The following is a 16,040-nucleotide window of genomic DNA, read 5'->3' on the forward strand; positions in this document are numbered from 1 at the left end:
CCAACAACAATAATCTCAAACTCTCATTACAGAAAGGCGGTGAGGGTTTTTCATTTTATCGATCCGTTTCACGATGTTACGCTGTGTTATTTCATCTCAGCTCAAGACTCTTTCCCCCTCTCTTCTCCAGATCCCCACTCAGAGTCCCAGGTGCTAGAAGGGAAGGTAGGAAGCTCAGGCTGGCCGGGGGGTTCGGACCGTCGAGGGGGGATGTTCGGCGGGCAGCACCCCCGTCCCCGAGCCTTTTCCCAGAGTGCCGTGCACACCCTGGAGCAGAGGGAGAGAGAGAGAGACCTGGAGAAGGTAGGAGGTTGTTAATCTGTAGCTCAAAGGCAGCAAACATACTCAGGAGATTTAAGAATGTGAAGCATACTGTTCCAGATCACTAGCTACCACAAACTACTTACTTAACGGTGTAATCTGTCAGAAAAACAGCCTGTTTAATTTTTTTGTGTGTGTGTGTTTTTAGATTTCTTAAGCGTTAAAGAAAGTTAAGAGCATACGCTTTCAGTCAAGTCAAGAGTATTTTTCAAGGCTCTTGTGATACTTAACAAGGCTGTTGCTGCATCGTGCATCCATGAGAACAAAGAACAAAGTTAAACAAACACAAACGCAGACGATAAAAGCATCCGACTGAAGAAATTCAGTAGGCGCTCACATACACACGCCTACGCGCCAATATGCATGTGTGTAATTCACAGACAGCAGCCTTGTGTGTGTGTGTGTGTGTGTCTGTGTGTCCTTCACACTGCGAAGCATTTTGGTTGAACTCTACAACTTAAAGTACCGTGTTCAAAAAAAAAAAACAGTTCAAATGGACTTGTTTGGTTCTTTGTGTGAGGGCTGGAGTTGTTGCTGCTGAGAACCCACTGAAAGCTCTGGGGGGAGCTCGGCTTCCAACTTCAAAGCTTCTACTTTCTACTTTTTTCGTGCCTTTGAAGGTATGAGACGGTGGTGTTTGCCGCTTCGCTCCTAATCACAGAGGAGTACGTCTGCATGTGAGCTCTTTTGTCTTGAAGGCATTTATTTAACGCTGGTGGCAAAGCCGTATATGTATGGACGCTTTGATAATAGCTATATTACCTCTGTCTCAAGTATTATTATTAAGGAGTCAAGGTTTTTCTTTTCAGTTTTGAGTTTGTATTCAGTGTCTTACAAAAAAATATATATAAAATATATACATGTTTGCAACAACCACCATGAAATTTAAAAAAAAAAAAAAACTGCACAAAACTAAACAAACAAACTAAACAAAAAATCGTGAAACCATAAAAATTTCTTTTTCCTTTTTCACTGTGTCAGGAGGAAGGGGCAAATTTGTTTCGCAACCGGCCACCGCCACAGCCCCTGTACCAGGGCGGGGCCAGCGAGGATGTGACCAGTGATGAAGAGCGCATGGTCATCTGTGAGGAGGAAGTGGACGATGATGTCATGGGTGAGTCAGTCGATCAGCAGAGCGGTTTAGCGGTTAGAGAAGGTGTTACATAGTAATAGTTTCAGTTCCCACAACGACGGTCAGTGTGTCTGAAAAAAAAAAACCAAAACACTGAACGTCAGCGTGTCACAATGATTGTGTCAGCATTTGTCACCTTCTTCTAGGTGTTAGCAGCTAAGAGTTTATAAAAGGGTTTGATGAGCACAACCCCGTTCTCTCATGTCTAGTTTTGGCTATCTGATGGTAATATCTGCAGCCTTTCCAAATTTTTGTCCACAAAAAAAAATCACAGTGCTGCCTCACTTGCTGAGCTTTTATTGCAAATGAATTTACATATATTGTATATTAAGTTGCCTTTGTTAAAAAAACTTAAAGCTGCTTATCTAATTAAATGATTGTGTCACAGTGTCTAACCCATCATCACCTGACTCTACAGTTCTCCTCGGCTCTTTGGAGCGTTTTTGCGTCTTTCAGCTTATTGTTTTGGTTTTTCGGCCCGTAACTTGACTGTTTTGGTTCAGATCTGATAAACCGATTATACGCTCTCTGCCCGGCACTAAACGGCAGACAAAGTGGAACATTTAGCAGCTATAGAGATATTGTTCTCAGGTGTCGGTGGAGGGAAAAACAGAGCTAAAACGAGAGTGAATATTGGATTTACATTGATCAGGTGGTGAGAAACACAACTCTCAATTAAATAATAACGTTGCTCCGTTTCTGCTCAATGTTATTAATAGGCAGCTGTTTGTGAACGCATTCGCCATATCAGCTTAATAAAGTAATCATTTATCAGCGCTGTCTCTACAGCTCCTTGCGCTGCCCTCACATGGCCAAAAAATCAATTAATGCAGGTTTAAACCAGCAACAACAACAGCCCGTAATTGATTATTTGAAAGAGAACGCCGGCAGTCGCACGTAACTTCTCGTATAGAAATTATCACAGTGTTACTCAGCTCTGACTGCAAATGAAATCACCACCAGGAAGCAGTTAGACATACAATACCAGTCAAAAGTTTGGACACCCATTCCCACTCCCTTGAATGATAAAATGTGTATTTAGTCCCCTTTGTTAAAATTTATGGAGTATTTAATACAATAACTTCTGATATCTATGTCCGATCCTCAGAGGATTCATGTCCCGAAGGCTCCATTGACCTCAAGTGTAAAGAGCGAGTGACGGACAGCGATGAGGATGAACCAGATGGACAGGTAGGTACACTCATCATCCACAGAGACTACAGTGCACTACATATGGAGAGAGGAAACGTTGATTGGAAGAATTTCTGTCAGTGCTTATTTCTGATTTTTGTTCAGTCTCCTTATCAAGGAGTCAAGATAAAAAAGGTGGACTGTGTAGCAGAAGTGCTGCACAGTCCAATAGACTGTCCGATGTTATGAATTAAGGCAATGAAACTGAATTTTTAACTACATCAGTCAGATAATATACAGAGAGACTTCAAGAGTTGCTTTTTTTTGTTATTAAAAATTTCTTCATAACATTTTAGGAGGGACTTCCAGGAACAGTGAGACATAAGTGTGCAACAAAAAACATGAGATCTATAATGAAGTCATCAAATCACACAATAAATACATGGAAATAGTTCATGACACATGTATTCAGGCGTGATTGCCTCATAGTTTTGAAAGCAAAAAGGAGAAATGAGAAAGAATGGTGTAAAAAAAAAACAGACCAGAAAACATTAGTTAGCGTCTGTTTCCTGGGAGTAACAATCCAATGTCATCTGGTATCTTTGGGGGTTTCTCTGAAGCCAACATTTGGTAACAGTCTTTTTATTTGAAGCCATGAGGAAGTAGAAACCATTTTTTAAATAAACTTTTAGGCACATCTCCAAATTCCAGAGAGAAAATTGAGACATTAATACTAAAGCCCAGTATCCTTGATATTAAGCATCCCACTTCCTCTCTAAAAGGCTATATTTATAGACAAAACCAAAATATGTGGGCACGGTCCACCAGTGCAGATCCACACTTCCGCCAGCAAATGTACCAGGTCCCAGTTAATTTGGATTTCAGCGTAGGAGTTGAAATCAAAAATCTCTCCAAGTCAGTTAATTGAAAGAAGTACTCTGAGTTTCCCTGGCTTGTATTCACGTCTCCTCAGGTATTTCTCTCTTAATCTCTTTTTCCCAAAGTTTATAATTTGTTGAGTTGTTGTTAGACGGGAATTTTCTTCTCAACAGTGTAATTCTGCGTGTAAGCCACCATTTGGTTGGTAGCTAATTTAAAGCTTTTTAGTCTTTGAATCCCTTTATCCTATCATTAAAAACCTACAGACTTTTCAGAGTTACTGTAAGTTGAGAAACTTGTGTGTTCATGAAGAAGAACTTTGCATAGTAACTTTCCTGCTTTGATCTCTCTCTCTCTCCATCTCTCCATCTCTCCCTTCCCTCCAGCATGGCTTCCAGCCAGTGGCTCGCTCCTCTCTCCCCTCCTCCTCTCCCTCCATCCCTCACTCCGACTCCACCTCAGCTAAAGGGAACTCAGGAGGAGGAGGAGGAAGCGGAGGAGGAGGAGGAGGAGGAGGTGCTGAGGATGGGTCTGAGAGGAAGAGAAAGAGAGGCACGGACGCAGGAGAGGAGGGGAGCGAGGGAGGATCCGTCAGAGAAGAAACAGCGACCGGAGGAGAAGGAGGTGGAGGAGGTGGGCAGGGTGTCTCCTCTCTGTCCATCGCAGGCTCAGCATCCGGCACCCAGGCGCCGCTCACATTCGCCCAGCAGGGTATGACCCAGGTCCTCGGCGCTGTCCGCATGGCTCCCACTATGGTGACCAACGCGGTACGACCCATCGCCAGCACGCCCATCCCAATCGCCAGCAAACCAGCGGAAGCCGCCGTCACCCTCAGCTCCCTGCCTCAGGACAAGAAAGCCACTCTCCTGATTGGAGGCAGCGGACCTCAGCAGCTGCCAATCACCGCAGGGGGTGGGTACCCGTCCTCATCCTCCTCCTCCTCCCCTGGTCCTGTCAGTGTAACCCCTGTGGGGGGCAGCGGCCTGGTCACTAGCCTAGTTTTGGGGGGGTCCTTCCCAGCCGCCCAACCAGTGCAGCTTCTCACCCCGCAGCCCCTGCCGCCGCACGCACAAACCCCCCTACCTGTAATCCAACCTCAGCTCCGCCCCGCCGCCACCTCTTCTCTCACACCTCCCGCCGGCCCCAAGCCGCTAGCGCAGGTCCAGTACATCCTGCCCACCGAGAGCCCCTCCTCCCCTCAGCTCACCCACCAGCAAATCCTCTCCCTGCCCACCAATGCCGCCCTGGCCAATGGCGTGCACTCAGGGGCTGGAATCAGAGTTGCATCAGTCAGCCCCGGGACCAGAGGTGAGACAGAGATCAAGGATTGGCTGACAGAAAAGAACAAACCAGTTTCGTCTTAGTGTTTTTCACTGGACCGCTGAAAACTGGAGAAAAATGTCTTTCTTAGATTTTTCTTTTTGCTGTAGTTCCCTTTTTTTCTTGTTAAACACCTCCATGGGAAAATTCTGAAAATAGATTTGATTAGCTTACATAAAGGGAGATAAATGATTGACAGAAGAGACACTGTTGACATTAGTATAGGCGCCCGCCGCCCACCTATGCCTCAATCACTCCATTCATAAGAGTCACAAGCAACAGAACATCGTTCCACCTTGTTATCAGCGAGGAATTTCTAATATATCACTAGCAGAAATGTCCTCCCTGTCTCAGTGTCTCCACCCACCCGTCGCTCCCGTGCTGTCTTCATCTCCCCTCTTTTGACTCGATTCATCTGTTCCTCACACTGAGTGATTTAATTCTCTCTCTCTCTCTCTCTCTCTCTCTCTCTCTCTCTCTCTCTCCCTCCCTCCTTCTCACTCATTAGTCCAAACCCAGTCACCGGTCTTGCAGAGCAAGATGTTGGTTCCCATGGCAACAGTGAGAACAGGGTCTACTCCTCCTCATCCTTCCATTTCCCTGGTGGCTCCGCCTCTTCCTGTGCAGAATGGCTCTGCGACAGGAAACAAGGTAGGGATGTCAACATGGGAAATAAAACAAGTGTCAACAGTGTCAAAGAAAAATAGATGTCACCCTGTTTGCTGACAGGTGACAATGTAGTTACATCCGCTACAGCATCAGCAGCATTAAAACTAGATGTTCCTCAGAGGGAACAAAGCAGATAGCATAAGGTCGGAATAACATATCGAGGAAATCTGCTTTATGTTGGACTGCTTTGCTCCTTTTTGATTGATCTGATTTGGACGTTTTTTTTTAAAACCCACTGACAGGGTTTAGGGAACTACCTTCAATCTACTGTGCTGCCTTTTATTCTAAAAGTACCAGGACTTAAATCCATCACTAGTTTCACACTAGCAATTTAACTAAATTGCGTTGCACCATTAGAATTTGAAACGTCTTGGCTAGAAAAGATTTTAGTAAGTCCGTTGCTAGGAAACTGTAGTCACATCAACGGTGTAAACAGGAAGTTACTGCAACATTGCTAGTTGTAACAAAACCTCCAAAAATAACAATTTTTTAAACCTAACTGAGAATTCCTGGTAAATATAGTTATGATGACGTCTATTTCTATCCTCTAACATTTAGAATGAGAGAGAAACCTGACTGACTTTTTTTGCCATTTAGTTAAAGTTACCGGGATAATGTTTTGTAATTTGAAATATAGTGTTTTTTAATAAAATGTATAATCTTTCCAGTTTATATTATTATTAAAATAGCATCAGCTGTTGGGTCAGATACTGTATGTCAACCATATTCAACTACTTCTTTATTCTTCAGTATGAACAAGTCAGACTACATTAGCAAGCTAACATTAGTTTTGTCAGTTGGTTCAGTTTCACCCGGCTCATACTGAGTGTAAATATTTGGAAACAACTAATCTCTACAGAATAGCTAGTTCTGGTTGTGCACCTCATTTAAATTTAGTGATGCGTGTATCTCCACATAGTAAACACTAAGTTTGAACTTGGCTCCAGTTGCACAAAGTGCTGAAACTGTTCTGTTGTTTGATATTTCTAAGTTCTTCTAACTGGATACATAATAAATAAATAAATCGTCTTGGTCCTCAGTTGTGAGAAAATCCTGTATTTATATCTTTTCTTGTTCTCCATAGATCATCCAGATCGCTCCCATGCCTGTGGTCCAGACCAACGTTCACCCCGGCAGCGCCGCAGCAGTGCACCCTGGGAGCCCTTTCCCTGTTTCCATGGCAACAGTGATGGCTCCCGGTGCTGCACCCCCACAGACCGTTCTTCTGACCTCTCCACCCACCAGGTCACTAACACATGCGTAACATCTGAACAGACAGTAACATCCCCGCTTTTATTTTCCGTAGCTGCTGCCTCAGCTGGTCAGAGACACTTCTGAGATACTGAAGTTCAACAAGATCACAAGACGCTGTCAGATTTCGATTTTAGCTAGGTCACGACGCTAATTATATCCAGTATACTTTAAAAGGGTGTAAATCTATGATATCTAGCTCTCAGATGTATGTGGCTTTGGATAAAAGCGTCTGCTAAATGAAATTGTAAATTGTACTTAGATAAAGTTTTCTCTCCTTCAGGATCACCTATGTCCAGTCCAGCCCGGGCGTCACCACAGCAGTGCCCCAACAAGCCCCACCCCCTCCAGGCCCTGCGTATCTCCCATCACCTCTGGCAACCCTGGGCTTCACCGCCATCGCCCCGGCCGGGCAAACCCTGGTTCAGCCTATCGTTGGGCAACCTCCACTGCTAGCTCCGGCCCCGCCCCTGAGCTGTCAATCTCAGACCCCCACAGGCCAGGCCTCAGCAACCGCTGGTCGTCAGGTAAAGAGAATCAAAGGACTGAACAGTGTAACCAGGAGAATTTCTTTTTATTTATTTATTTATTTGATAGTCGACAGTGTAGAGAAATGTAGGGAGAAAGGAGGGTATGACATGCAACACAAGTACCCAGAACTGACGACATTATGCATCTTTTTTTTTTGACAAATATATTTATTGGCATTTTGATGTTCAGCACATCCAGACATATACAGATGTATCCCTCCCAATCACCCTCATCCCATCCCATCTCCCACAACAATCTCCACACAAAGTTACCCAAAAGACATTTTTTAGTAAACCGAGTACGTAAATAAGATTTTTTAAAATATAAAATCATATGTTTTTTTATAACATAAATCATAATTAGTTAGGTATATGTAAGGGGCATCTTACATGTAAAATGGTTATGAAGTTACAGAGCTGGCACACAGAAGAAGCTTCACATTATCCGGTCATATCTTTCATATTGACTTGTTAAGGTCACATCTAGTTATTCTCCAGAAAATGTCGGGATTTCCCCCATATTTTATAAAAGGTGTGAGTCTTTCGTTTGATAGCAAAAGGTTAATCTCTCTAAGGCAAGACATTGAGAGAGATTTTTCTGCCACTTACTGATAGACAGACAGTTTTTCTGGGTTTTTCCAAAAGACAGATAATGTTTGTTTAGCTTTAGAGAAAATAATATTTTTTTCTTGGTGTTATTACAGTTTTTGGACATTCTGGTAGTTTGTCTGAAACTATTTGTGATAATGTGTCGAGTACAACATTCTTCGATCCTCGGATAAACCCATAAACAGTGAAGCAGTGCGACCCTTTGCATTTCACACATTGGTCTGGATTATTGTCATCAAAATGGTGTAGTACATAAGTACGCATGATCCATTTGTACTGCAGGGGTCTAAATCTGGTGTTAATAGTCTGAGCTTATCTGCTCCCAATCATCTTTTGTTATCTCTGTATTCAAGTCATTACACCAAGCAAGTCTCCTGTTCTCTGAGGACTCCTCTGATTTAGTTTTAAGCAGGTTATAGATTAAAGGCTCTTGACCATGACTACTAGAGTGATGCACTATAACTTCCTCCAACATGGAAGGAAGTGGAAGTAGAAGTGAGTGATTTGGGTCTTTGATATATAACTCCTAGGCTGGAGATAATTAAAGAAATGTGTCAAGGGGATTTTGTGTTTACTCTTTAGCATCTCAAAGGTCAGGAGTGTGTCATTATTATATATAGATCTCTGATCTTATTGAGGCCTTTGTCAGCCCATAATTTGAATCCAGGATCATGTGTTCCTGGCTTAAATTTCCTGTTACCCCATGTAAGGGTAAAAGCGGATATCTGTGGGTTTATATCTAAATGACTTTGTACTTTGAGCCAGACTTCAACTGTGTTTCTGACAAAAGTGTTCTGTTTTTGAGCTTCTTTGGAGAATCAGAGAACAAATACAGACTCAGTGGTAGTCTATTTCCACATAACACATTGCTGCTCTTATTCGCTCTGCCCAGTAGTACCAGGAAAGATTAAGTAGCTGGAGCCCGTCTCTCTCACAGGGTAGGTATAAAAGGGGACAAGCGTAATCTTGGTCTCCTATTGTTCCACAGAAGATTTGTAATAATCTTCTTCATTTTGGTGAAGTTGGGGGGGGGGGGTTCAATGGTAGGGACTGAGATAAATACTGAAATTTAGGTAGGATATTCATCTTGATAATATCAATGCGTCCAATCAGGGATAAAGGGAGTAGCGTCCATCTATTGATAGAATATGATACAGAGGCTGTGATTAGGTCGTAGTTCATCAGAACCAGATCTTCTATTTAAAGCATAATCTGAATCATTATGCATCTTAACAGTTCAGCTACTGGGGCCTAGCAGCAGAAATTTTAAAAACCTGCACCATCTGTGGTCATGAAACAAAAAGTTAAAAGTGTTTAAAACCTAAAATGTAAAAGTAGTCAGTGATTTTTATCCTTTTTTTATCTTCCCAGTTTGGTAACACCTGCTAACGTGCAGGTTAGACAGTGTTGAGCATTAGCAGATGATGAATGTATAAGTCTTTGAGTTATGTATGAGGTTTTCTTGCCAATAGAAATACTGCAGATTAATTAAATCTCATCAGACGTGTCATCAATACTTTCATCTTTTAAAGTGATTTGTTCAGATAGTTTGACAGAGGTGGACAAACAGGAGGGAAAAAGCAGTACATGGAGCTCCAGAGGCAGCAGGATCAAAGGTGCTTGATGGTGCAGTCTGATATTGAAAAGTTATCACTACATCAGTGCAGGGACATTAGTGAAATGACTGTATACAAACTAGGGAAACATCGGCAGCCTTTTGGCTGATACACTGCACTCACTACTACACACCACATTTTATACTGTGTGCAACCTGGTTGGTAAACTGCTGGGTTGATTTACAGCTTTGTAAAAAATGGGAATAATGAAGTATTTAATTCCATGTCCACTTTTCTCACTGCACAGTTCGCTTTACGTCACCTTCACAGCACATGTTCACTGTTGTCAAGGGCTGTCATCACTTCTTATCTTTCTTGCTCTTCAAAAAAAAAAGGTGGAGAAATAAAACACAAAACCTCTTGACACGACATTTTAAATCTGCGTACTGACATGCTTGCTCTGCTGTCCTCTTCATCAGGTACTTACTGCCATTTACCCTGCACCAACCGTTCCACTGGCTACAGGCGTGGTCTCTGTGACAACCGTGCCCCCCGCGGTGGCGGCTCCAGCCCAGGACGTGATGAACCCTTCCTCTCCGTTGGCGACGGGGGTGCAAGGCTCAGCAGTGTCGACCCCTCAGCCTAGCGTGGCGGCGGAGGTGGAGCCGAAGTTAGAGGTGAAGATCGAGCGTGATCTGGATGCTCTGACTGAGGAGGAAGGGATGTCCAGCTGTACCGCTAACTCATCAATGTCCACTTGCATGAGTACCGCAACAGCAGGTAACCCCCCTGTGGTTTTACTCGGTTTGGGTTTAAATTTCAGTTCTGTTTTCTTGCTGTTAGTGGTTTACCCTAACTAAACATTTACTTCCTTTTAGTTACAGATGGGATTAGATGCATGATAATGAAAGCTTATTGCTCTAAAGTCTAAACTAAAGTGTGGTTATGGACACGTGTTTGCTGACATCATTGGTCCTTGCTTCCAGTTTTCAAGCTCGGTTGCAGAAACAACAGATATTTTCTAAATCATCCACTGGAATCAGTTTGTCTATAAATCCTAGTAAAGAAAAGGCACACATGGTTGCATGATCAGTCAGTGAATGTGTCCCGGATTAAAATCTGAGATTGAAACTGAGATTGCTGGATTAAGGTTGATGCTGCAAAGCTTCTGGGATGTTGCAGTGTGCAACCTTTAAACAAGTGAGATGAATACAATTAGGTCCTGTAGCTTTATTTATCAGTGTTTGAAATGATCTGTATCTGCTGCAGCAAAAATAGAAGAGGACATCGGCCAACACATCAAGGAGGAAAATGTGAGAGATGGATATTGCAGAGAGAAACGAAGTGAGATGGACGGAGAGCGTGAGAGAGTGATGAAGGACAACAGCGAAAAGAAGAGCGGCAGAGAGATGGACAGAGAGGACCACAGCATGGGCGACAGCAGCAAAGAGGTGAGTTAAAGTAGTTAAAGTACGTCCAAACACACATTTTTTACATTTAGTTTAGGATGTTTAAAAGCCTTTTCTAATAGTTTTAGGTCATACTTGGATGCGTTTTCTGCAGCATAGGACAGCACAGTGAAAAGTCAGGGGATGTTCTGAGGAAGTTAGGAAACATTTGTGAATTTTACAATTTAGCAATATTAGAGGATTACACCAGCATGTGTTTTTCTGCTTGTTTCACACTTACTCACTTTCACCTGTTTTCCCTGCAGCAAACATGACTGTACGCTCCATCAGAACTTTGCTGAGATGAAAACAGTATAAACAAATGATAAGACATGAGAATGGGCCAATGTGAACACACAGGTGCCACTGCCAGGAGATAACAACAGTCCCACATATCCTCGTAAACAAACATGTCTTGCAGGAAGAAAAGGCCTTTCAGTCTAATTTAACATTTAACTGATTTTGACCCTTTTCACTTTAGAAACTGTAGTCCTGGGCTGCAACGGGACCCCTGTTACATCAGTCTTTCTCTCTTCCCAGGCTGGACCTCGTTCCCCTCCTCCACTACCCTCAGGTTTGGACCCCCCTCCCCCTCCCCCTGCAGAAAGAGAGCCCGCCTCTTCCTCAAAGAAGATCAAGTTCCGACCCCCGCCGCTCAAAAAGACACCTGACTCGTAAGTTGGACAATATCGGCATCGGAAGTTCACGTATGCTATCATTAGCTGTTGGGAACTTTGCATTAAACTGATAACTCCGTGTTTACTGTTCAATATGTTCTTCACCGTTCTTCATCTTTTGCCTGCAAGACAGACTTCTAAAAAAGTCGAAAGCCATTCTCAGTGATCAGACTTAAGTTATGGCTCTCATAGAATCAGTGCCAAAGCAAAATAAAACAAGTCTGCCAGATCCTTCTGGCTCGCTGTTGCTTGTAAGACAATGTTCTGTTTATTTTAACAGTTTACATTTTCTCAAGCTGAGAGAGCTCATACAACAGTAGCTTATCTTCTGTAATTACAGCGTGAAGCAGCTTGAGGATGAGATTCAACGGCCTGGACAGGACTCCATTTGTTGAATTTATTTAGCACTAATTTTCACACATACTGGCTTCTAGCTGCATTTTTATTTTGTGACCAAAACTCCAGCTTCATAAAATCATGGTGGAAATTCTTTGTTTACTGAAAATGAGTGGGTGGAGTGATCACCCTCTTTTATTTTTTATATGGACAGTAGGAAAGTAGTGAGGATGCCTCAGAAAAAGAGAAAGCCCTGGCAGAATTGACTCCTAAGGAATGAGAAATGGGCGTTTTTAGTGGTTACGAGTACGGAATCACCGGGCCAGGGACTGATGTGGAGGCTGGGTTTTCTGTGTGCAGGGTTTTGTCAGAGATGTACTTCGAAGAGCGTTTTGCCGAGCTTCCAGAGTTTAACCCAGAGGAGGTCCTTCCCTCGCCCACTCTGCAGAGTCTGGCCACCTCACCAAGAGCCATCCTGGGAAGCTACCGCAAGAAGAGACGCAACTCCACCGGTAAGACAGAGAGATAGAAACGTGATAAATAACAAACACAGTAAAACAAATGAGATTCTTCTAACATAGAGAGCAACATGTATTTTATTTGGATACCTTATTTGGAACTAAGACTTTTTCTTCATATCCTCTTTCCGCCATGCGTCTATCCACCACCAAAAGAGCTGGAATTGACAGCAGAAGACCCCAGCTCACCGAGGAGGAAGACTCGTCGCCTCTCCAGCTGCAGTTCGGAGCCCAACACCCCGAAGAGCGCCGCCAAGTGCGAGGGAGAAATCTTCACCTTTGACAGACCAGGTAGGACTGTCGCAACAGGTAAAACAGATGCAGGACTGCTCCACAACGTGAGCTGACAGTGTCCTGATGCCCCTCCTCCAGGCACAGAGGGAGAGGATCTCCTAGGAGACTTGGACCGGGTCCCTTACTCGTCTCTGCGTAGAACTCTAGATCAGCGCCGGGCCCTGGTCATGCAGCTGTTTCAGGAACATGGCTTCTTCCCCTCAGGTAAACCACGGGTAGATAGTACAAGACGCCACAGTAAGAACAACTAACACAAATGGAGATTGATGGTTGTTAAACTGAACAGGCAAACCTTGCTCCAGAAAAAATAATGCTCACATAATAGAAGAAAACACTACCAACCATTTAAATGTAGCTGAACAGCTTAATTAATACATTACATTAAGAGAAGATTCCCTAAACTTTAAAAAACGACTCTCTCAATTTAATAAAATTTGGAAACTCCTAATTATTTGGAGGGTTTATCTTTTGTTGCTTTCCCCCTTTTTTCTCTCCTCAGTTTATTATTTTGTTATTTTTTAATTTATATTCCTATGTTTTTCAGTTACTGATTAAATATCAAGTGGATTTTCTTAAAATTCTTTAACTGAGCAACAACTGAATCATTGATATCTGTGTGTGATGCAAACTGCTCAATAAAAATATGTAAAAGGCAAAAAACTGTGAAGACAATCAGCAGAAATTGCAGCCTTACTGTTCCCTCAAAAAATAGCCTACAGGATATATAATAATACTTCAAATCATACATTTTTTATAACTATTCCTCCTTCCCCTTGCCCCCTGTTTTCACTCTTGTCTCCTCTTTTCCTCCCATCCCTCTCTGCTCTCCAGCTCAGGCCACCGCTGCCTTCCAGGCGCGTTACTCGGACACCTTCCCCACCAAGGTCTGCCTGCAGCTGAAGATCCGTGAAGTCCGTCAGAAGATCATGCAGACAGCCACGCCCGGAGCCACTGAGCCTGGAGGGTCAATCGAGGCCAACCCCGCCCCGTCCCACAGCTCCTCTTTCAATCAATCAGCCCGGGAGGACGGAGGGGCGGAGCAGCAAGGAGACAAAGGCCGGAGTCCCGAGGAGCCGAAAAGCGAAGGTTCATAAGCTGGAGAGGATGACAAAGCGGAAAAATCAAGGAGAAGAAGACGAGAGAGCGGAGTGTGTCATCCCCACAGAATATTCTTGTATGTGTTGAACCAGTACTTTGTGGGATCCGTTCTACTGGCACTAATCTCCACCCAGACCTGGGCAGAAAATACATTTGAATATGGTCACAAACATTCAACCTACTCAAGGTGCGCTTGATTTGTCTAATCAGACATTTTTAAAAAAGCCTCAAAAGTGGACAAATCACATGCAAGACATGATGAGTCAAGTGCTTCTTGTAGTATTGTTTTCCCTTTTTTTTTTTTTTTTTTTTTTTTCCAAGTATCCAGAATATTTTCAGTTACTACTTTGCCCAGGTCTGCTCGCAGCACATTTGTACAGTAGTTTGTAGTTTGACACACAAACTCTGTGGTACACACTCTCTATCTCTCTGGCACACACACACATACACACACACACACACACATAAACCCTGGTGCATATGTAATTTCCAGCATGCACATGATCCCACACAAACACACACATACACACACACACACACACACACACCCTTACCAAATCAGACTGTTACTCTTGGTTGGCAGTTCCCAGGAGCCGCTACCAAGGACCATGACACACAAAGGCACTTTGTCACTTATTGTGCAGATGCAGTTTGCTGTTGCCAGCCAGCCAGCCCTCAGATGCCATTGACTTGACCTCCTTCTCGCCCTTCCACTCCTCAGCACAGTGGTCGGGACACAAATACAACCCCAACGACCTCTACTGATATTCCACAGCCCCTCGATGCTGCAAGACAGACAGCACACACACATACACACACACACACACATACATATACAGGCACACACAAACACACGCAGTGCATGGACACATCTGTGCAGTGTGAGCACTCGTATACAACACACACATAGTCAACCCTGGTCTGACCAAGCCATTGGCCTGCACAGTTTTTAGTGATTGTAATGAGAAGATAAACTGAAAGCATGAGTTCTATTCGTTCCTGAAAAACAAAAAGAAGGCAGGAGTTGGGATTTAGTGTGACCAATCTTTGCACCTTCAGTTATTGCCATTTTGAAAGACTGAGTCCTCATTGGCGGGAGCTGATTATATATGTCTGTATGTCTGTTGGGGTCCCCTCCCCAAAACCTGTGTGAACAGGCACCGTAAAGAGATTATGTAAAGAGATAAAGAGACTCTTGGTTGTGAGGCTTTGAAGAATCAACGTTAAGTTCGACACTGACCGGCTCCCAACAGAGCTCAGAGAAAAGGCAGAAGAAGAAACTGGATGATGTTCATTGGATGGAAGATTCATGTTCCAACGATAGGAAGACATATAATAATATTGAATAAGGACAACAACAACATGACAAGCTTACCAACAGAGAGAAAAAGTTTAATTTTAACCAAACTTCTCTGAATCTCCCAGTGGATATGATGTTGCTTTCTCTCGTTATCGTTGCCGTGGAAATAACCAGTTTTACCGTGGCCTGTTTTTCTCTCGTGGCTCTATTGTGTTTCTTCTCCAGCATAAAAAAAAAATCACAACAAAAAACAAACAAACTTTGGACTAAGAAGGGGACAAAATCAGTCTGTGGCCCCCCACTTTTAATTGTACCTGGGGTGGTTCTCCCCCCTCCCCTCCCCTACAGTTTCTCACCAGACACAGAAGTGGGGAAGCAGGGGCGTTTGTCGTTTTGTAAAACGTTGAAATCAGGTGTTTGCACAATTTGTGCGGCCCTTCTCGTCTGGGACCGCCGCAAGTTAAATCAGGAAAGTATTGTTTTTAGAGATTGTTTTAGTAGAAATAATAACCTTGTTCCATATGTTATCAACCATCTTTTTCCTCCCCTCGTCCCCCCTGCTCTTTCCCTTCTTTCGACCCAGTCCTCTCCTCCATTCTTTACCTCTCTCCTCACCCGCCTCCCCGTCTCCCTCGACCCCTCAAGTGTTGTTAGAAAGTGCCCTTAAGCACTGGTCCCGGGTCAAGCGCTATGTAGCTCAGGATGGTTCTGGTTAGGGTTAGTTCAGGGAAAGCAGATCCTAGACCAGCCCTGGAGGGCAGTCTCTGGAGCCCTCCCCTCTTCCCTCTTTTCTTGACACTTTATCCTTTCCCATCAAATGGTGCAATAGGACATTTATTTTTTTGGGAATGGGTGGGTTATTTTGTTTTCGGGGGAAGGCTCTGTGCCATAGATATTAAATCCAGTGCAGTCAGTCAGTGAGAGGAATGAGCTGTTGTGATACTATCTTTAACTATGGTATAAAAAAAAAA

General features: G+C 43.5%; 1 protein-coding gene across 5 annotated transcripts in view; it reads left to right on the forward strand.

The window, feature by feature from the left end:
• cica (capicua transcriptional repressor a) overlaps positions 1-14,331 on the forward strand; it is a 36,512-nt gene extending 22,181 nt beyond the window's left edge. For 4 of the 5 annotated variants that reach the window (XM_042434659.1, XM_042434660.1, XM_042434661.1 and 1 more), the window contains exons 9-22: positions 131-303; positions 1,303-1,435; positions 2,562-2,644; positions 3,850-4,771; positions 5,292-5,434; positions 6,537-6,697; positions 6,987-7,230; positions 9,878-10,178; positions 10,668-10,849; positions 11,387-11,520; positions 12,220-12,371; positions 12,534-12,668; positions 12,750-12,875; positions 13,503-14,331. In XM_042434659.1, the coding sequence (XP_042290593.1) occupies positions 131-303; positions 1,303-1,435; positions 2,562-2,644; positions 3,850-4,771; positions 5,292-5,434; positions 6,537-6,697; positions 6,987-7,230; positions 9,878-10,178; positions 10,668-10,849; positions 11,387-11,520; positions 12,220-12,371; positions 12,534-12,668; positions 12,750-12,875; positions 13,503-13,765 (3,152 nt within the window). In that variant the 3' untranslated portion in view covers positions 13,766-14,331. The remainder of the gene's footprint in view (positions 1-130; positions 304-1,302; positions 1,436-2,561; positions 2,645-3,849; positions 4,772-5,291; positions 5,435-6,536; positions 6,698-6,986; positions 7,231-9,877; positions 10,179-10,667; positions 10,850-11,386; positions 11,521-12,219; positions 12,372-12,533; positions 12,669-12,749; positions 12,876-13,502) is intronic. The other variant, XM_042434663.1, reaches the window with a different exon arrangement.
• Positions 14,332-16,040: the final 1,709 nt, after the last annotated feature.

The sequence above is a fragment of the Thunnus maccoyii genome, chromosome 15 (assembly GCF_910596095.1).
Source record: "Thunnus maccoyii chromosome 15, fThuMac1.1, whole genome shotgun sequence".
Lineage (NCBI taxonomy): Eukaryota > Metazoa > Chordata > Actinopteri > Scombriformes > Scombridae > Thunnus > Thunnus maccoyii.